Genomic DNA, 21940 nt, shown 5'->3' with positions numbered 1-21940 from the left:
TCCAGGTGTATTTTTACTTGGCGTTTCTGTACAGTGGAACAGCTAGCAGGAGCAGCTCTCAGATCCCCTTCCCCTCACGCGGCGAGGAGATGCTGGGCGACTTCCTGTAATACTAATACTAGGTGGGGCGGGGCCACAGAGGTCCTGGTTGTAGCTCAGCCACTTGAGAAGCACTCTGTCCTAGGCAGTTTCACTGCCACGCTGCGGTTTGGTTTGGTCTTGAAAAGTGAGGTTTAGTATTGGTTGTGCTGATGCTGTTGGGAGTCTTCCTGCTGTAGATTTCATGGTTGGGACTTCAGGTCACTGAGGTCAGATGAGGACTCTGGTTCCCTCCCTGTGGGGAAGCTGCCTGAGTCTCTCTCTCATGTGGCTCTGGATCATCTGTCCAGTAGAGTAAAAGGTTTTACTAGTGGGTTTTCTGTCTGTCTTCTCTACAGGCAGATGATCCCTCCCACCCTGGTCTGGAGTCCCAACTATGAGCGAGGCATCTAGGAGTGGCATGGTGAAGGCAGGTCATCCTGGACAAGGTGATATGGTAGTGTTCTTGCTACCTAGGTGCCTTGTGCCTCCTGATTCCCTTGTTAGCTGGGTTACACTGAAAAAAAGCCCTAGGCTTTCCTGTCCAGCTTCTTGTAAAAGCTAGAATAAAGGTAAAGGTAAAGGTATCCCCTGTGCAAGCACCGAGTCATGTCTGACCCTTGGGGTGACGCCCTCCAGCATTTTCATGGCAGACTCAATACGGGGTGGTTTGCCAGTGCCTTCCCCAGTCATTACCGTTTACCCCCCAGCAAGCTGGGTACTCATTTTACCAACCTCGGAAGGATGGAAGGCTGGGTCAACCTTGAGCTGGCTGCTGGGATTGAACTCCCAGCCTCATGGGCAGAGCTTTCAGACTGCATGTCTGAAAAGCTAGAATACTTAAGGCCTAATCCAGCATTCCTGGTCCAGGGAAAGATATGGAGTGCTGAGCATTGTTGTCTTTTATTCTGGGAGGAACCCGTCTGTCCCAGTCTGCTGCCCAGGCTAGGTGCTGAAGGCGAAGAATAATGAATAAGCGCTGGCAATATGTGCTCCTTCTGGATGGACCAAGGCCTGGTTGTTGAGGTGGATCCTCACGGGCTGCAACTGAAGTATAGTTCAGATGCACTTTTGGAGCCACAACCCTCCTGGTTCCTCCATTAAGAGATGCTTAGGGATTATGAGGGGAAGGTCTTAACCCTTGTTGCTCTTTCTGGGTGGCACCTGGGACAGCTGCCAATGGCCAGGAAGACCCACCGTTCCCACCTGTTGATGTCACTCAGTGGTTTGGTCATTCATCCGGATGGCCAGGAGCCAAGCAACCTATGGCCAGGAAGGGTGGGGGGTGTTCTAGCCTGTCTCCTCTTTTCTTCAGAAAAGATATAGCATTGGAGGAGGTGCAGGAAGAGGATAGAACACCTTCCCTATGAAGGAAGGTACAAGAAAAGACTTTGTAGCTTGGAGATTGAGGGGTGGCGTGATGGAGATTTCTAAAGTTTGCATGAGATATTGAAGGTAGAGACACAATTCATGGGCCCTCAGTGGAATTCATGAGCAGTGGGCTTAGAGCAGAGAACAGGAAGTCCTTCTTCACCCAAAGAGTAAGGCACACATGGAATTCAGGGCTGCAGGAAGTGGTGGCAGCTTCAAGAGGGGACTGGATTAAAATCGGGAGCAGGAGCCCTTCAGTGGTTCTGTGTGCTTGGCGCTTGGTGCTGGGGGGGGGGGAGGCTTCTGGAGGTGTGCGCTTCGGCATGGTTTGGCAGCCAACACTGCAGCACGGAGAGGAGGGGCAGTGGCACACCAGCCAGTGGCCACACGCCGCCGCTGCTTCTCTCCACACTGTAGCGCTGGCCTCCGACGCACCACTTCGGGAGGACGAGCAGAGCCAAAGTGCACAACCGTGTTCTGGAGTTCTGGTCCTGATGGCAGACCTCCTGTTGGCTCCTGGTCTTGGCCACCGTGTGACACAGAGCATCGGACTGCATGGTCCCGTCCAGCTTCTGTTGCATTCTCATGGGGCAGTGAAGATGGATCCCATTGAGGGGGAAGCTCTGCTGCTTCCTCGTTTGCTCGCTGGGTGAGGCGGCTTCTGACCAGAATGTCCTCCAGAGCAGGGGTAGTCAACCTGTGGTCCTCCAGATGTCCATGGACTACAATTCCCATGAGCCCCTGCCAGCATTTGCTGGCAGGGGCTCATGGGAATTGTAGTCCATGGACATCTGGAGGGCCACAGGTTGACTACCCCTGCTCCAGAGCCACTAACTGGCCCGGAGCCTGCCGTCAGCAGAGATCCTTCCTCCTCCTGCCTATTAAAGCGTCATTCCTAATGTACCAAATGATACTGTCCTTCCGACGCTAACAGGAGCAAATAGCAGGGTGCTGTTGCGAGGTCATCCATCATGTGTCATTACGCTCCGTTCTCTTTGATTCCGCCCTAATAACCCGATGGCTGTTTTTGCTTTCTTCAGAGCCTGGTGGCGTAAATAGCCCCAGTGTGTTTCTTTATAGATTTGCGTTGTGCAGGCCCTGCAGCGGTTCCTGGCACCACCAGTGCTGGGGGAAAGCCTCTGTTCCCTCCTGCACTGGGAGTAGAACTGAAAATGGGGCATGAAACTGGGAAGAACCTTGAGGGGGGGGGTCACCAGGCAGCAGGTTTAGCCAGCCCCCCCCCCCGAGTCCATTTATTTTTCTTCTGTCCAGCAGCCACTTACTCATGTTGGGGAATGATATTGTATCAGTGCCGTTGTGCAGGATGAGCCCTGGTTCGTTCTTGGATGGGAGCCCTCCAAGGCCGCCTCCCAGCTGGAACAGAAGGGGCAGGGTTGTACTGGACTTCAGTTCTATGGTTGGGAGGACTCTGCAGTCTCAAAGCATTCTGGAGCTCCCCGAAATCAACTCTGCTGGTGTAACTGGGGGAGCTGGAAGTGACCCCAAGGGTCATCTACTCCAGCCCCCTGTCTAGTTGCTGGTTCACAGGTGCAGAGGCTAACTTCTTTTAGGAGCAGATGGGCAAGAAACCTTCAATAAGTTCTGCGGGTAGCAAGTCTTCTACTTCCTATAGATCGGCTGCTTAATAAGTGATTGTGGGAACTGGGAAGGCAAGAATGACCCTGGAACAATCCTTTGGCAGGCTCATTTTGAGTGCCTGTGTATGGCACTCCCATTTATGGTTTGAGAAGTTGGGTTTTCTTATTATCTGCTGCATGGTGATTTTTTTTATTTCCCAGAATGGGCACAGATTAGAGGTGTTGGGGAAGGTGACTGCCATTTTGCTTGTATGTTGCCAGGTACCTGTTTGTATTGCAGCTACGGCAGGACATACTTTCGGGCAAGTAAGTACAAACCTTTATTTATGTTTATGCTATTTGAATTATGCTTCCTGTCAGGAGGCACCCAAAGTAAAATAGAATAGCCACTGATTTAAAAAGCCCTGCCTTTTATTGCACAAAATAGTCTCTTTCTGCTACACCACACTTTGGTTAGTGATAACACAGTCAAGGATCATGTACTTTCTCCTTCTATCTGTACTCCGAGGATCCCTGTTCCATGGTCTGAGGAAGCGTACCTGCACACGAAAGCCCACACCTGGAATAAATCTTTGTCGGTCTTAAAGGTGCCTGATTGGACTCAAATTCTGTGGTCAGAGTAAAGTAGCAGTTTCTTCTCTCTGTGTAGCAGGAAAGAACCACAGTCCGGGAGCATCTTAAAGCCTAACAAAAAATATGGTGGGGGAGGAGCTTTCCGAAGTCCCTAAAGTGAGCAATGACTTGTGAAAGCCACACATTTTGTTAGTCTTTAAGATTCTCCTGGACATGGGCTCCTTGGGGCTGCTACAGGCAGTCTTTTGAAGAAACCATGGGGAGCTCCAGGCAAGTGCTTTACATCCCGACACAAGGGTAGAATCCTAGAGTGGGAAGGGACCTCCAGGGTCGTCTAGTTCAACTCCCTGCACAAGGCAGGAACTCACAACGACCTGCCCACCCACAGTGACCCCAATGTCATGCCCAAGTGATCCCCCCACCAAGAATCTCCAGAATCCAGCCTGGCCTGGAGGGAATCCGCCTCCCATCCCACAGTGGCAATCAGCAATTCCCTGGGGAGGCAAGGAAGAGCCACACTGGCACATCCCTTCCTGCCCACCCACTCACCATCTGCCCGAGTTCATGAAATCTGTCAAGAGGAAGCTTTTCGTCATAGATTTCCCCAAAGTCAGTTTCTATTGTTCTGAGCTCTCAGTTTTGGGCTCAGTACACAAAATGCTTTGAGCAACTTTCTTCTGTGCATCTGAGACCTTTTCTGTGATGTCTGAGGTGCTTGTGGCCTATGGCCATCCGGAGAGGAAGGGAAGGTTGCCTTAAGACCGGCGTCACAATTATCTCCCCCCCCCCAACTGCAAGTTGCTGTTGTGTGTTTTGATCTCTGTTTGAGAGGAAATACTAACCAGGCCCAACCCTGTTCAGGTTCCAATGTAGGAGGAGATCAGGTTAGCATGAGCATATGGTCAGTTTTCATCCATCCCCTGCCCATAGAAAACTAGCCTGTCAGGGAGAAGGGCTCTAGCCTACTCTTTGAACATTCTAGTTATTGTTGTATTTCTTTATGCAGGAGCACTGGGTATGTAATTGTGTAGGTAGCTGACTCAACTGCAGCCTGTGAATTGGATCTCTCTCCCCCTCTCCCCAATTCATGGGTGTTAATGAGGGGTGAGGAGTGCCTGCTCTTCCCTATGAGAAATGAAGGGTCTTGACCAAAGCAAAGTGAATTGTGCACGTGTGTGTTTCTTCACAGACTAAAATGTCCTTATGAAACTGCAGTGGAACTTGCAGCCTTGTGCCTCCAAGGTAAATTCCAGTCTCCAGCTTGATCGTTTCAAAGTGTCGGTGGCCGTTTGCAGTGCAATAAACACATGTTCTGCCTTTATCACTAAACATTAACATTTCCAAGTTGTATAAAGACGCCTCACCGGCTACCAGATTGGCCCTCCAATAGGGAGCATGCACTCCACCATAGAGGGCCAATGCTGGGTCTGCCTCACCCCCGGGGGCCTCTCCCTTCCCCTTTTTCCACCTGGAAGAAGAGCCAGCCTTGGCTCACCTTCAAAGGGTAAGCCACCCAGAGGGGAGGGATGGCTTGGAGGGAGGGAGGGAGAGGCTGGGCTGCAGGCCAGCCCCAGGGAGCCCAGTCCGGCCTTCAAGATCCTGGGGTGGGGCTGGGAGTCCAAGAAATGTCAGGTGCGGTTTTCTCTCTTATTGGAAAGTCTAGTCTAAATTCACCTGAGGAAGTTTGTTATGTTCCGTGAACATTGAAATCTTTTCTGGGCTCTACAAGAAAGATAACGGACATTTGGAATGACTCTCCTTACTTGAAAACGCTGGGGTTCACTCCAGTCCCAGATTCCTGGCCATTTTCCTGTGAAATACGCCTTTTAAAAAGGTAGCAATTGGGGTTGTTTAGAACACTCAGATTTGTTCCATCAAAGTATTATTTTACAGGTGCCGTGATGTTTGGCATTTGTTCTCTTTTCTCCTTCAGAGTCTATAAATAAATTCCACTTTATCCAGATTTTAATTTTTTGGGGGGGTGGGTCAAATACTAGAGCAGGGGTAGTCAAACTGCGGCCCTCCAGATGTCCATGGACTACAATTCCCATGAGCCCCTGCCAGCAAATGATGGACATCTGGAGTGATGATGGACATCTGGAGGGCCGCAGTTTGTCTACCCCTGTACTAGAGGGAAGCTAGAATTGAAATAGATTTACTGTATTAATATCTGTTGGGAAGGAGACCTGATCCCTCTACTGGGAAAATTAAGAGAATGAATCACTCATTTGTAGAACATAAATGTTATTGAAGATGGCATTCATAGGAGTAGGGGGAAGAGATAAGTGAACAATATGGTTGTGATTTCAGAAACTGCCTTTCCCAAGTCTTTCGGGTTCCCAAATATGTTGTTAAAATATTTGAAAGTATGAAAGTCATTTTTTCTGTAGAAAATGACTGGATTAAGGAGAATAAATTCGGAAGTGTTCTCCTCGGGTAGAGAGGTTTATCATGAAGTGAAATGTGTATCTGGATTTTACTTTCTAGTAGTCAGTGCAGCGTGGTAGTTAGCGTATTGGACTGAGAGTTGGGAGATCTGAGCCCAAATCCCTAATCAGGTGCAAAGTTCACTGGGTGATCAAGGGCCGATGTTGTACTTTCCGCCTTCACCTATTTCACAGGGAGCCCCCTTGAAAGTAGACTTTCGCCCCTGAGGGCTGAGTGGACTAAGAAATTGGTGGGAATCATCTTCTTCTTTGCAGGATACTAACTGTTTTTTTGCAATTTGCACCTTTGGCAGCTGAGCTTGGTGAGTGTGAACACCCCGAACACAGTCCAGAACTGGTGTCAGAGTTCAGATTTACGCCGAACCAGACAGAAGCCATGGAATTTGAGATTTTTCAGAAGTGGAAAGAATTCAGGTATAGAATTGATAGAGGTCTGTGGCTGTTCGACTTCTGTTGTGCAAATTTTAGACGGGGTTTTCTAAAAGAATTTAAAGAGCCATGCATTGTCCTCCTCCAAATGAGATTAAAAAAAAAAAGAAACAAGTCAAAAGGAGAAAAAGAAGCTTTTAGATTCACCTGACTCCGCCCCGCCCCCCTTTTCACTTCTAGGGGAAAGAGCCCAGCCCAGGCTGAAATGTGCTACTTGAACAAAGCCAAGTGGCTCGAGATGTATGGGGTGGACATGCACATCGTTAAGGTAAGAAGTTTTCGTAGCAGATGGGGAGGTTATGACTAAATGTGATGATTTCTCCATTTAATTATGTTGCGCTTACAAAGCCTTTGCTAACTGTTTCCATTTTCTCTTCTGACGAATGGAGCGTTAACTCTTGAACGCTCACATCCCGAGACCTTGGTGGGTCTGCAGGGTGCGACTGGGCATGAATGCCGCTCTGTGACTGCAGACCAACACAGCTACCCTGTGAAACAGTGTTCTGATATAAGCCCCCTGCCTGAAATTGCCTCAATCTTGCCTTGCTTGTAGGGAAGAGACGGCTGTGAGTACGCCCTTGGATTGACGCCAACAGGAATCCTGATCTTTGAAGGAGCAAACAAGATAGGCTTGTTTTTTTGGTGAGTCCATCGTGCTTTCGTTTCCGCACCTTTTCCTCTACACCAGGGGTAGTCAAACTGCGGCCCTCCAGATGTCCATGGACTACAATTCCCAGGAGCCCCTGCCAGCATTCGCTGGCAGGGGCTCCTGGGAATTGTAGTCCATGGACATCTGGAGGGCCGCAGTTTGACTACCCCTGCTCTACACCATGCTGGGTCTTGCATGCAAGTTTGATGCAGAAAAGGCAACAGGTGTGTCAAGGGCCTCAAGTTGTAGCCGACTTAATGGCAACCCCAGCCAGGGGCTTTCAGGGCAAGGGAGAAGGAGAGCTGGTTTCCCATCACCTTCCTCTGCAGAGTCTTCCTTGGTGGTCTCCTTTCTAAGTCCTGCCGAGATTATGCTATGCCACACTGCCTCCCCTCCCAGGAGATGGAATCCTGTCTTCGGAAAATTGTAGATTCTTCCATAGAGCAAAGTAGAGGAACTTTGGGTGGAAAAAAAGTGCTGCCAATCACTTTTCCAGGAAAGAGACGTTCAGAGGCGGTTTGCTTTCCTCTGCATCATGACCCTGGTAGTCCCTGGAGGTCTCCCTCCTGAACACTCACCAGGCCCCACCCTGCTTAGCTTCTGAGATCTGGTGGGATGGGACAAGCCTGGGATATCCAGGTCAGGGTATAAAGGCTCTAGGCGCCTTAATTGCATGTGACTTGTGAAATAATCTGTGGTCACTTGTTTCCTTTCTCCTTAGGCCTAAAATCACTAAAATGGACTTCAAAAAGAGCAAACTGACCCTTGTGGTGGTGGAAGACGATGACCAGGTACCTATCGCCTGGAGCCTGCCCTGTCCTGGGGCTCTCTGGTTTCTACAGACCAGGGGGCCTAGCCTGCTGCCGGGTCAAGGGCTTTTCCTGTGGCCCCGATTGGAGCGGGCCAGCATGCCTGGGAACTTACAAGCGTTCTGTTTCTCACCATTAGGGCAGAGAGCAAGAACACACGTTCGTTTTCCGATTAGGCAGTGCCAAAACATGCAAGCACCTATGGAAGTGTGCAGTGGAACATCATGCCTTCTTCCGGTTGCGCACACCGGCAAACACTAAATCTAGTCGGTCAGATTTTATCCGGCTCGGTTCCCGCTTCAGATTCAGGTACCTCATTGTATATGCAGACTGGCTGATCAATTCACAAGAATTGCTAGCTGACTTTTCCAGACTAGTTTGCTCAGCTGCACACGCCTGTGTGGTCAGTTTTGTGGTGTTTTTGATGTCTGAAGGGGGGCGCGGGGTCGGCTTTCTTCCATTTTGAAAAGTTCTCCTAAAGAGTCTCCTGGACTCTTGGCTTATCACAGGTGGGAGGGGCCGTGGTTCAGTGGCAGGGCATCCGCTGGGCATGCAGAAAGTCCCAGGTTCAGTCCCTGGCATCTCCAGTTGAAAGGAGGAGATGGGAAAGGCCTGAGATGCCGCAGAGCCGCTGCTAGTCTGAGTAGCCTTGATGGACTAGGATGGACCAAAAGGTCTCTTTCAGTATAAGGCAGTTTCCTGTGTTCATGACCAGGTAGAAACTTGAAGCTAAAAATGATCCATCACCATTAACTGGATAGGTAAAGGTATCCCCTGTGCAAGCACCGAGTCATGTCTGACCCTTGGGGTGACGCCCTCTAGCGTTTTCATGGCAGACTCAATACGGGGTGGTTTGCCAGTGCCTTCCCCAGTCATTACCGTTTACCCCCCAGCAAGCTGGGTACTCATTTTACCAACCTCGGAAGGATGGAAGGCTGAGTCAACCTTGAGCCGGCTGCTGGGATTGAACTCCCAGCCTCATGGGCAGAGCTTTCAGACGGCTGCCTTACCACTCTGCGCCACAAGAGGCTCAATTAACTGGATGCGACATCCTTTCTGCTTTCTTTGTATTTCATCTGCTCTGCTTCAAAAGTGGAAGGAAGTCTCATTTTCTGAGAGGGAGGCATTAAAAAAGAAGTTTGAAAATGAGTTGAAAATTATCCTGTTTTGTGTGTGTGCGTGTGTGTGTGTGTGTGTGGGGGGGGGGTTGACAGTGTTGGTTCAGTGGTTGGTGTGGCCTAGTCAGAAGAGGGATGGGATTGGCCTGGAGAATCCTTGTGCTGAGAGCATTGGGCGGGGGGCGGGGGGGGCATTTTGGTTTTTAGATGAGCAGCAAAGCAGTTCTGATGGAGAACAGAGAGGGGCTGCCTTGTCCTGTGCGTGGAACTGGTGTAGGGAGGCCACCAAAGGGGTTTAGCCAAGACTGGCAGACCTTTTGCTATGTGAGCTGCTTGTGAAAACATTTTAAAGCAGGTCCTGATGGCACGTTTTGAGGAATGACTTCTAACTGCTGTTGTTTTGGGCTTTGTTATTTTAAGCACATAAGAGAAGCCATGTTGGATCAGGCGAATGACCCACCCAGTCCAGCGTTCTGTGCCACACAGTGGCCAAAACCCAGGAGCCCTCAAGAGGCCCCCCAGTGGGGTCAGAACCCCAGAAACCCATGCCCTCGTGTCCCCCAAGCACCAAGAATATGACTGCCCCAGAGAGAGTCTTCCATCTGTGACCACTGATGGACCTCTACTCCGGATGTTTATCCAGTCTCTGTAATCCTATAAATCTGAATGTTGTGCCTACACGAGTTTCTTCAGAGTTCCATGTCTGTGTTCCTTATATGCCATTTTGCTTTTTTATGGGTCAAGCAAAGGTCCCCTATTCATGTTTTTATGCCTTGTGTGTGTGTGTGTTTTGTGTTTTGTTTTTGGGGAGCTGGGGATCATGCCATGGATCTAGCCTTTGACACCAATGTCCCCCCCTCCCTTTTTTGAATCAGTGGGAGAACAGAGTACCAGGCAACGCATGGATCCAGGTTGCGCAGAAGCAGCACGTTTGAAAGGCGGCCGAGCAAGCGGTATCCCTCAAGGCGGCACTCAACGTTCAAAGGTGGGCTATCCAGAGCCAACCTCTTGGTTAGTTCGGATGCTCAGCTGAACTCGTAGCTTCTTTCTCCATTTCTTTTCCCACAGTATAAAAGCACCTTCGTCGCTGCCTTCACTGCTGAAGGGAGGTACTAAGGCAGGGGTAGTCAAACTGCGGCCCTCCAGATGTCCATGGACTACAATTCCCAGGAGCCCCCTGCCAGCATTCGCTGGCAGGGGCTTCTGGGAATTGTGGTCCATGGACATCTGGAGGGCCGCAGTTTGACTACCCCTGTACTAAGGGATGAGCAAAGTGATAGTTGTGCCAGCTTCCTGTATTCTCTCCCCCCCCCTCCAATTCCCGAGTCTGTCTTTTCGGAAACGCCCAAGAAATCCTCGAGTCAAGCAGAGCTTTTCTACTTAATATTTGCTCAGTTGGGAATGTCGAGGGCGGAGGAACATCAGACCTTGAGGTGTTCCAGGAGCCAAAGAGAAGCCAAAGAGCACCCCCGGCATCGTTTGGCCGTCAGGCAGTTCAGGTTTCCCCCGCTTTCTTCAGCATTTGAAATTTTCTAACCCTGTAAAAAACAAAAGGGCTCCAACTGCATACAGAGGCTAGATGGCTTTAATCATAATAATAATTGTAAATTTTTATTTTGAACCTGCCCTTTCCTGAAGGCTCAGATTGAGTAACAACACATATAAGAACAGTAAACAACAATTGCCACACTGAAACGTTCATTTCAAAACACCCGATAATTGGATTAATGTAAAACCACCTTAATTTCCCAGTGGGCTGTTGCAGGTGTCAAGTACGGTGAAACTTTCGTGGATGTTTCAGGCAGGGAGGCCAGAATTTTGGTGTGGAGGAGGCCATTGTGTCATTGTAGGTGCAAATGGGGCATTTCCTTCCTCAGAGTGTTCGATGCTTTGGCACTTTGCAAGTAGTCATGAGGAGACACGATGTGAAGTATTCCAAACTGGTCCATAGGAACCAAATTGCTCCACTCTTGTTCCCTCTACCCTGGCTTCCAGTTTACTTCCTGGTTCAATGTAAGGTGCTGGTATTGACCTTTTAGGGTAGAGGGCAGGAAGGCCTGGAGGATCATTGTCCATGGGGCGTGATGGGTCAGACAGGACTTCGCACCTAACAACAACAACATTGACCTTTTAAGGCCTTTAGGTCCTGGGACCAACACCCCTCACGGACTGCCCCATTCACTACAGTCACCCTGGGGAGGGGGGGGGGGCTTTTTTGGTTGTCCATGCCATTTGAAGACAGAAAGGTGGCAACCCAGGAAAAAGCCTTCACAGTTGTGGCACCAAAGAGGGCATAAAAATATTTTAAACACAAGTTTTCTGCTTTTCCACATAATGGTTCTCACTCTTGCTTTTCTTTGCTCTCTCTTTAGCTAACAACCCTATGAAAGTATCTCCACTGTGGTAAGTGTTTGCAGCTCCTCTTTCATTCTTTGCCTTGGTATCTTCTGCCCTTGACTTGGGCCCAGTAGAAAGTTGCCTGCCATAAGGAACCCGGAATTACACCTCTGGGGTCGGAGCACAGCCCAGAGACAACACACTTGGCTTTCAAGTACCAGTGTTTTATGGGTCACAAAGGAAGCAGATACAGCCTTTTGAGGGTGGCAAGGAGATAATCATCCCAAATTCTAATCTATGGCTTGTGGGGTCAGCCACAGCATTGTGTGCTCTGCCCCTCTTGTGTGTGCAGCTTTCCATTCCGGGACTGCGCTGATGCCAAAATGAACAGTGGTCAGAATTAACTGGGGTTGGCTTGGGGGCTGCCGATACGGTTCCGTTTCAGAGCCATTCAGCCTACTAATGAAAGGAGGCGCGGATACGTAAGGGGCGGGAAGAGGGAGCCACGGCCCGCTGGTTGGGGACCAATGTACCAAATGTTCCGCAGGTCTCTGATTTTTTAAAAAACGGCAACACCCAAGTGCTAGGAATAGATGGGAGTTTGTTAAAAAGGAGTTAGGCCTCCACTGGAGCAAGCTGTACTGCATTGGTCAGCAATTAGGTTGTGTGTGTGTGCGCGTGTGTGTGTGTGTGAGAGAGAGAGAGAGAGAGAGAGAGAGAGAGAGAAAGAGAGAGCAAGAGAGAGAGAGGTTTGGTTTGTGAATATTATAAATGGGTGTGGTGTTGATGGGGATGTGTGTGGGAGATCAGTACATTCTTGGCCTGTTTCACGCATGGACAGCATGAGCTCCTGTGAAATCTTTCAGAACTTCTGCAAAAACACGCAATCTGTATTTTCGTTTCAGTACGAAAAATAACCCAGAGGTCCATAGCTACCAGGTAAGAGGCATACAGGTTTGTTGTTTTACAACCTTAATTAAAGGCCCAGTTCCGTCATGATCACTCCCCTTCTTGCCTTCCCACTCCCCGTGTTAGAAATCTGGTCCCTCCACCGCCCCGGTGCCCGTTGCATGCTTCCCATTCATTTGCCAGCGTTCCTCAGGGGAGCAAATGAGATTCTGTTCAGCAGGAACTCGTGTCTGGGAGCTGGTCTTCAGAGAGTTTCTGTTTTAAAAAAACCAAAACTGGAGGTTCTGAATACAATCTGTCAAAACAGATTCTTTTTTCAGCTGAACACTTAAAAGGTTTTGGAGTCACACTTGGAAACATAAAAGTGTGAACATGAGAACAGGCTTTTTTTTTATGTGAGCTTGTGCATGATCACGGCTGAGGATTCCTTCTGGGGCCAACTGATCTATTTGTGTCTTGTAGAAACCATTGGGGAGGTCAAATTGGTCCTCCATGATGGCCATTTAATGACTTGCTTCCATTTGAGATGCCACTGTGGGGTCCTCACAAACACTATGGTCTTGAAGCATAAGAAGAGCCCTGCTTGATTAGAGCAGTGCTCCATCCAGCCCTTGTTTACAATCCCACCTTTTCCCCCTGTGGATCCAGAGTGGCTTACACTGTTCTCCTTCCCTCCATTTTACCCATTGAGATAGGTCAGCCCAAGAGTGTAGTTGGCCCAAGATTGTGCAGGAAGTTTCCGCAGCAGAGAGGGGAGTCCAACCTGGGTCTCTTGAGTTCTAGCCTAACCACTGCACCACACTGGCTGGGAAGTTCTGAAAAGCCAAACACAGAAAACGAACTATTCAGATGTTCTCTGTTGGGTAGTCACGTTGCTCTGAAGTGATAGAAGAAAGTTTGAGTTCAGGGGCTCCTTTAAAACCAACAGGTATAAGCTTTCATGTGTGTGCAGACCTTTAGGTAAAGGTAAAGGCATCCCCTGTGTAAGCACCAGGTCATGTCTGACCCTTGGGGTGACGCCCTCCAGCATTTTCATGGCAGACTCAATACGGGGCGGTTTGCCAGTGCCTTCCCCAGGCATGACCGTTTACCCCCCAGCAAGCTGGGTACTCATTTCACAGACCTTGGAAGGATGGAAGGCTGAGTCGACCTTGAGCCGGCTGCTGGGATTGAACTCCCAGGCGCATGGGCAGAGCTGTCAGACTGCATGTCTGCTGCCTTACCACTCTGCGCCACAAGAGGCTCTTGTGCAGACCTCTACCTGTATGTAATTGTTAGGGAGTCTGTTTCCCTGCATCTAAAGAGGCATGCATCATAGGGACGCTTGTATCCGAAGTTTAACTTGCTGGTCCTAAAGGTGCCAGTGGACCCCAACTTCTAACAGAGTGGGCATCAAGCCTGCTGCCAGCATCACGAGGGGGCTGCAGCATTCCCTGGGGTGAGCGTCTGGCCGTTGGTGTGCTCGTCTTTCTTTAGATGCTATCTCAGGCAAGTCAGACAGCGCAGCTCAGTTGCGGACAGTCAAGTAACCGAGGTTCGCTCTTTGTTTCTAGCCCCTGTTCCACCCAAATATGCCCCTGGGCCAGCCGCACTGGCACCCCCATCCACCTGGGAATGTCAGGTAAGTTCAACCTGCTTTAACCTCATCTGAATTGTGTGGTGGAGGAGAATTGATCATGAAGAGGGGGGGGGGGAGCAGCCTGGAATCTTGGCTGCATCCTACAAACGCAATGGGCCTTTTACTCAGGACAGCAATGAGGTGTCAGCGGTACAAAATGGAGGTGTGTCTCCCGAATGAACCTCAGGATGGCGCCCTGTTTAGTTTTGCCCTGAGTCACACCCAGCACCAACCAAAAACAACAACAAAGTTTATCTGGACCAGGGGTAGTCAAACTGCGGCCCTCCAGATGTCCATGGACTACAATTCCCAGGAGCCCCCTGCCAGCGAATGCTGGCAGGGGCTCCTGGGAATTGTAGTCCATGGACATCTGGAGGGCCGCAGTTTGACTACCCCTGATCTGGACAATCCTGAAATTTCTTGCAGTCCATAGTAAAGATTGTTGAGCTGGTCACATACTTTGACCATTCAAAAGCATTTTACAAATAGCTCATTTTGCCCAAGGTCATCTGAGGTTCTAGTTATGTTTGAGGTAAAACCAAAATAATGTGTGTAGGCTTGGCTCCAGTTGTTTCAGTGGCATTTGCACTGGATGTCTTTTATTTATTTTATTTTTTTTGGCATCAAACCTCAACCAACAGTTGGCAGGAGCTCATGGTCATTGTAGTCCATGGACATCTGGAGAGCCACAGTTTGGCCACCCCTGCCATAGGGCAAGCTAAGCACTGGCTCTCCAGATGTTAATGGAATACAGTTGCCAAGAATCCCAACAGTTGGCAGGAGCTCATGGTCATTGTAGTCCATGGACACCTAGAGAGCTAGCTTGGCCACCCCTGCAGTAGGGTTTTCAAGGCACGAGACATTCAGAGGCAATTTGCCACTGCCCACCTTTGTGTAATATTCCCGGGCCCCTCCCTCCAAGCACTGCCCAGGGCTGGTCCTGCTTAGCTCCCAAGATGGGAGGAGATCTGGCTAGCCCGGGCTGTTTAGGCCAGGGGCACCGAGGTCATGTGTCAAAGCTATTTCGTGGCAAGAAGCTAATGATAAACACCAGGGAATATCTTGTGGAGCATGTGTTCTAGAGGCTGCAGGTGGCTTCCAAATGCTTAGGCCATGGACACACGAGACCCCTTTATCAACTTCTTCCCATAATGTTGTCCTTTTGTGGTGCGGTGCGTTTTTTTTCACTTTACATTGCGCAGCACCAGGTCCCAGGAATGAAATAGTGCATAATGCAGACACTATCACACAAGTGATCAAGATAGGCTGCTGTGTTAGTCTGTCTCTAGCAGTAGAAAAGAGTCCAGGAGCACCTTAAAGACTGACAAAATACATGGCAGGGAATGAGCTTTTGAGTCAGTGACATAGATTTTGTTAGTCTTTGAGATGCTCCTGGACTCTACCTAAAAGCTGTTTGTTTTTTGTCTGGCATGCCCCCAGTAATGGTTATTCGCCCTCCTTCTCCATTTGCAAAAAAAAACAAACCTTCATCTGTTGATGAAAGACCCCAATAGAGGGAGACAGATGACTCTCCTGCGGAAGGGAGTTCCAAAGGTTTGGTGCCACGACCAAGAAGACCTGTCTAGCCTCAGATGTGAGGGCAACCCAAGTGGGGGCCTCCAAAGATGACCAGAGTTCTTTGTAGTTGCAAATTTAATGACTGCTGACTGCAAAAAAGTATTATTACTACTACTACTACTACTACAATTATTTCTATGCTGCCTCTGCCCGAAGACTTGAGGCGGCTTACAACATTATTATATATAGCAATTAATACATATTAATTAAAAACTATAAATATTAGTTGTTAGGGTTTTTTTTCATTTTGCTCTTTTCCTGCTTAGGAGGGGTGGGGCATGCAGCCCCCAGGAAAAGTGGAATGCTTTGGCTGTTGGTTAAATTAACCTTGTCCATGTTTCTCTTACACTGAGATCATTTCCAGAGAGAGAGAGAGAGAGTCATAGGTTGGCGCACAATAGAAGAGCTAGATCTGAGTCCAGGAACATCTTAAAGACCATCAAGATTTTTAGGGGAGAGGTGTTTGAGACTTGAAAGTGGAACAGAAGTAGTGAAGTGCAGCCCTTCAAGAAACTCTTCTCCACACATCCTGTTGCAGGGAAGGAGACTTGCCCCCCCCCCCTTCAGCTTGGCTCCCTGCCTCCCTCCCTCCATAAGTTTTGTTCCTCATTGTCTCCTCATTTTGTGTGTTTGTGTTGAACCCCAAGTGACAAACTCATTACTTTTCATTGTTCCTAACTGTGGTTTTGCTTTTGGCTTTTTGTTTACCTTCACTGTGCGCATGATTCAGGCCACCCTGTCATGAGGACATTCTGTACAGGAAACCCAGTGGTGAGGACAGCAGTTTACGGTATATCCAGGAACAGAACCAGAAGAACTTGGGTGGGCTTCACAGTCTTTTGTACCAGGATAAGCTCATGACAACCCTTTGAAAAAACATCGGGATTTCACGTTCCATCTTCTGTCTTCATTACATTCCATGAACTGTTATCCATGTGAATTGCAAATGCGGGGTAGTAGTCGGGTCGTAATCCATGAGGTGCTCTCCAGGTTCCCTTGCAGGTGGTTGTTCCTAGAACTTTGGAAGGGGTTAAGGCCTTCCACTACCCAGAAATCTGGCAGGTTCACTCATTCTCTACCCCAAGGTTTCGTATGGCAGTCTTGATTCCTTGCCCTTTGTGTGTTGATGTAGCGCACACAGCTAAGCCATTTAAATGTCTGGTCTCTCTATTTTTTTTTTTTTGTGCTTTGAGAAATTGGGAAAATTGTAGTGATCAAGCATGACTTAATGGCCAGTTAGTTGTAAAGGGATCAACCTGCCCTTTTATCCCAGACTGATGTGCTGGTTCTCGTGCCATATCTAACAAGGGTCAAGAAACCACTAGACTTGTTTTGCATAGGCCATCCATGTGGATTTTAGTGACCTTCATCCCTGTGAAGTCAAATAGTGGTGCCGTGGCAGAAAGGAGACACACCCCAGAAAAGTGGAGTTTGGTGCCATAGACGATGGGCCCCCATTTCCATGGCTGTGAGTTTGGGGCTGCGTCTTGGGCTCATGGGCTTGCCCACCTGCCCTCCTCCCCCAAGTCCAGAAAGAGCAGCTATGCCTAAATGTTGCAGGCCATCATTCCAGCTCCACTTAGGGGGGGGGAGGCAGAGGCGGCGCACCCATGCCCAACCCCACCCCACCCGCATCATACAAATGTCTGAGCAGCCCCTAAAAGGGGTGGATAAAGGATAGTTTAAACCAGGGGTAGCCAAACTGTGGCTCTCCAGATGTCTATGGACTACAATTACCATGAGCCCCCGCCAGCACACTCATGGTAATTGTAGTTCATGGACATCTGGAGAGCCACAGTTTGGCCACTCCTGGTTTAGACAAACTCATCTTGAAGTGGGGTATGACTAAATCAAAAGTCAGATATATATTCTGCATGCTCAGGTTCTTTAAGTAATCATGATTTCCTCATTAGTTTTTAACTCTCTCAGATTTGGAAATGACCGAGCCAGCTTTAGCAAACACATTGATTTATTTTTATTTGGCCTTAAAGCTGTGATGATCTATTGAAGTTGATCAGAGTAAGGAATATCTTATCGGCAATGCTAGTGTTTTTAATATGATTTTAATTGATCTGAATTTATAAACAGGGGTAAGTCTCAGAGCAAATATGTGAGAGTTTAATTTTTTATTTAAAGTGTTTTACAGATGCTATTATGTCATTTGTTTTAATCTTTGTATGTGCTAAGTACAAATAATAATAAATATGCATATTTTCATTTGCCCTGGAGTTCTGTGTTCTATGTCCCTTTTGTCTGTTTTCAACCTTCGAAAACTAGACCTAGATCCCCAGTGCATTTGTACCAGATCTGTTAAACAAAAAGAATAAATTAGTTTCCCCAGCTACCTAAACTGGCTTCAGATTTTGAGAGGAGGTATGTCCTGCAGACAGGATAGTTCAGAATGGTAAAAATTCTTTCATGGGTATTAAGTCAGCAATAGTTGGCTCGTAACGGAGAGAAAGTGGGAGCTCTGCCAACACCAGCATGCTGCTGGCCTCTGGCCCTGAAGATGTCCACCTGGCCTTGACCGAAGGCCAGGCCTCTTCCGCCCGGACTCCAGCCTCGTGGAATGAGCTCCCAGGATGAGACATTTGGTGGCAGGAGGTTGGCTGAGATGGGTCAGGCAGTGGGGAATGCTGGGGAGAACATGAAAGTGCTCAAAACCAGAAGCCATCGAAGGGGACCAAAGGCCCCTAAGGGGAAATGTGCTTGTGGGGTGGGGGGAGAGGAACAGAGTCCAGTAAATGAGAAGGGGGGTAGATTAAGCAGAAACTCATGTCACAGAATTCCTATATATTGTTGCCCTCATTACAAAAGACTTCTGCTGACCCCATAGAATTTTCAAGGCAAGAGAAGTTCAGGGATGGTTGGCCTTTGGACGTCTCCCATCCAATAGAAAACAAGCCCCTACCTGGCTTAGCTTCTGAGATCTGATGGGATCTGGCTAAACTGGGCCACCCAGGTCAGGGAAAGTTAATATCTTGTGGGAGGGATACTGTTTCCTGTCACTGTATCCCCCCCCCTCCCCCTGTGTCTGAACTGTTTTCTCAGCAACACTCTGAGGGTGATCTTGGAATGGAGTAAGGATGGGTGGTAAAAACCAAGCTGCACAGAGAAGAGAAGCCAACACGGCCCGACCTCCCTCTTCATGGCCATTTTGCCCTAGTGGGACACATGGGGTGAAGAGAGAGAGAACACCCCACCCTGCACACACTGACACATGCACACGGGTTGCTTTATCTTAGGTTTCCTGTCCTTGTGAAAACTGCAGCACATACAGCACCAGGAGTCTTTCGTGGGCAAAGGATCCAACTTCCGGCACAACTGACTGCTAATTCTGTGCCTGAGAACTTACAGCAGTACCCCATTAGGAAGCTTCTCCTGGGTCCACCTTCCGAAAGCTTTAGGATGCTTTGGGCTGATCCTGCGTTGAGCAGGGGGTTGGACTAGATGGCCTGTATGGCCCCTTCCCACTCTAGGATTCTATGATTCGATGAGATCTGGACAACAACAGTTGATCTAGGTCTTGGTTTTGTCCTGGAGCTTTCATTGTTGCAGTTGTCTTAAATGCTGTGGCAAGTGGCTTTGGATCCCATTGGGGAGAAAGGCACATCGTAATTATTCCGCCTGGCTCAGGAGGGAACAGGCCTGCTTTGTCTGATGCAACAAAATACCTGGAAGCAGCCTTGGTTGCTGGCCAGCCCCCGTTCAGTTCAAAACGGTCTGTGCAGGTCTTTGGTTTGTTGAAGATTAAAGGTCATTGCCAACTACATCTCACAATGGAATATAAAACTGGATGTGTTTCAGTCTCTGAGACAAAAGTATGTATCGCACAACAAACAAAACCATCCAGTGTGATAGTCCAAATGTTTTTTCTGAGCAGGAATCCCCATATTTGGCCTCTGAACTGTGTTTTGGATGTAAGTCTGTGATACTCTTGGAATCTAGTTTTTGGGACACTTCAGGCTGCGGGTGTGGGCTTGCATGAAGAAATGCACTCCAGGAAGGGGTAGAGTCCTGCATGTAGAGGGCTTGCCCATGAGAGAGGAAACTAGGTTACGACCTCCATAAGTTGCAAGGATTTTTTTATATGGAGGAACATTCAGTCAGTGACCCCCATCTTTGTTCTTAAAAGGAGTGCAGGTTTATTACCTCTGAGAAGAACTGCAAGGAACTAGAAGCTTCTGAAGAAGTGGATGAGACTTGGAGGAAACACAAAGCATGTGTTCTCATAGTGGTTACCGGTCCTTTTTTCGTTTTAAAGATATCAGGTTGCATTGATTTCTATCAGCTCTACCCTCAGGACTTGGGAGAGCCCCACCCCCCACCCCCCAATGTGCAGGTAAGTCCTGGCACAAACAAAATCCTGGTGGCAACTCCTATTCTTTGAAAGAGTCAAAAGAGCCTTTTCAGCAGCCATTTTGGTTTGGGGCCTGTTCAGAGGGCGAGATACGCCATGGTGACCGGGCCAAGAATAACAGAAATATGTCTGGATTCGGGGGTTGCTGTGCTGGTCTGAAGCAACAGAACAAAGTTTGAGTCCAGTAGAAACCTGAAAATGAACAGAAGTTTTGTTCTGGAGATTAGGTTCCATGTGCATGCACACTTCTTCAGAAGGTTCATCCCCAGAATTAAACTTGGTTGCCCTTGCAGGTGCCCCTGGACTCCAGCTTTGTTCTGCATCCTTTTCCCCTCGCAGATGGCTATGCTGTTGCTAATGCCTTTCTGTCCCGTGCAACGTGTTCTGATTTGGACCCGGTTTGTGCTTGACAGCTACCCTTTAAACAATGCTGAACATCACCCATTTAACATTGAAGAAAACGGCGGGACGCCCTGCGCAGCCAAACTGGCCGGACGGCATCACCACCACCACCACCACCATTACCACCACCCGCACTCCAGCTACGGAGGACTTGCCCCTCCTGACAGCAAGGACGTGGTTGCTGCTCTTCCAAGCCCCAATAGTAAGTCTGCCCGTCTGCATTCATTTTGGCTCCAGCGTGGGGTGGTGGCTACAGAGCAGGAGGGAGAACCAGGTTGGCTTCCTCGCTCCTCCTCTGCATGCAGCCCGCTGGGCGGTCTTGGGCCAGTCCCAGTTCTCTTGGGCTGGACTCGCAGCCCCACCTGCTTCGCTTCACAGGCTGCCTGTTGTGGGGAAAGGAAGGGAAAGGTGTTTGCGACCTGCTTTGGGGTTCCTTCTGATGGCGAAAAGCAGGCTACAGAAAAGCTTTTCTTCTTCCCAGGAAGGAAGTGAAGCTGGGGGGGGGGGGGCAACGCTCAGCCACATCCCTTAGGCAACTGCTGCTGTGATCAGGTTGGTAACTTGTCCAGCCTGAGGCCATGGGGCTATTGCTATCTAGGCCAAATTAACTGAATGTTTTTGTACAGTGAACTCAGGCATTATAAGGGTTTTTGTGAGGGAATCTACAAGTCAGAAGAAGAAGAGTTGGTTCTTCTATGCTGCTTTTCTCTACTCGGAGGAGTCTCAAAGTGGCTTCTAATTGCCTTCCCTTCCTCTCCCCACATCAGACACCCTGTGAGGTGGGTGAGGCTGACAGAGCCCTGAGATTACTGAAGAAGAAGAAGGCTGGTTCTTAGATGCCGCTTTTCTCTATCTGAAGGAGTCTCAATAACCTCCAATCACCTTCCCTTTCCTCTCCCCACAACAGACACCCTGTGAGGGAGGGGAGGCTGAGAGAGCCCTGAGATTACTGAAGAAGAAGAGTTGGTTCTTCTATGCTGCTTTTCTCTACCGAAGGAGGCTCAAAGCGGCTTCCAGTCTCCTTCCCTTTCCTCTCCCCACAACAGACCCCCTGTGGGGTGGGTGAGGCTGAGAGAGCCCTGATATTCCTGCTTGATCAGAACAGCTTTCTCAGTGCTGTGGCGAACCCAAGGTCACCCAGCTGGCTTCATGTGGAGGAGGAACGGGGAATCAAACCCAGCTCAAGGCTGGCCTGGGATTTCTTTTTTTCTTTAAAAAAATGCTTAGCCTCCTGCAAAAATTTGAAAACGGTGTTCCAATTAAACCTTCTGCCCTTGTCCCTTCCCTCCGTCCCTCTGGGATTCTTCCTCCGGATGGCTCTCTGTAAAAGCTTCTCCAGATTTAAGAACACCGTGTAATTTGCTTCCCAGGATGCCTCAGCAATTTTCAGGGCACGGCTCCATCTTCGTGGGAGTGGAAATGGATTTTTGAAATGAAGAACTGTCAGTCCTGATAGATAGGATTGATCAGATCCGTCAAAGGAGTGGGCTAACAGCTCATGGGATGTTCAAGAGGCTTCATCCATCTTTGCTGGCCCAAGATCTTGATTTCTTCAGCTCCTTGTGATAAGAGCTTTTCTATTGCCCCACTGGAACCCCTTCTGTGGAAATCCTTCATGACACTTACTTCCCACCATTGCATATCTTCCCCCCCTTCTGTTTCTG

At 48.9% G+C, this 21940-nt stretch overlaps 1 protein-coding gene across 4 annotated transcripts in view; it reads left to right on the top strand.

Moving 5' to 3' along the window:
* EPB41L4B (erythrocyte membrane protein band 4.1 like 4B) overlaps nt 1-21940 on the top strand; it is a 103478-nt gene that overhangs the window by 37279 nt on the left and 44259 nt on the right. For 3 of the 4 annotated variants that reach the window (XM_077302657.1, XM_077302658.1, XM_077302659.1), the window contains exons 5-16: nt 3309-3353; nt 4810-4862; nt 6361-6481; nt 6677-6764; nt 7050-7138; nt 7867-7936; nt 8094-8263; nt 9948-10057; nt 11445-11475; nt 12315-12348; nt 13872-13939; nt 20288-20478. In XM_077302657.1, coding sequence (XP_077158772.1) covers nt 3309-3353; nt 4810-4862; nt 6361-6481; nt 6677-6764; nt 7050-7138; nt 7867-7936; nt 8094-8263; nt 9948-10057; nt 11445-11475; nt 12315-12348; nt 13872-13939; nt 20288-20478 — 1070 coding nt within the window. Of the gene's footprint in view, nt 1-3308; nt 3354-4809; nt 4863-6360; nt 6482-6676; nt 6765-7049; nt 7139-7866; nt 7937-8093; nt 8264-9947; nt 10058-11444; nt 11476-12314; nt 12349-13871; nt 13940-16244; nt 17736-20287; nt 20479-21940 lie in introns of those variants that run through there. The other variant, XM_077302660.1, reaches the window with a different exon arrangement.

Source organism: Paroedura picta, chromosome 11 (genome assembly GCF_049243985.1).
Source record: "Paroedura picta isolate Pp20150507F chromosome 11, Ppicta_v3.0, whole genome shotgun sequence".
NCBI lineage: Eukaryota > Metazoa > Chordata > Lepidosauria > Squamata > Gekkonidae > Paroedura > Paroedura picta.
This window is presented reverse-complemented; position numbering and strand designations above follow the sequence as displayed.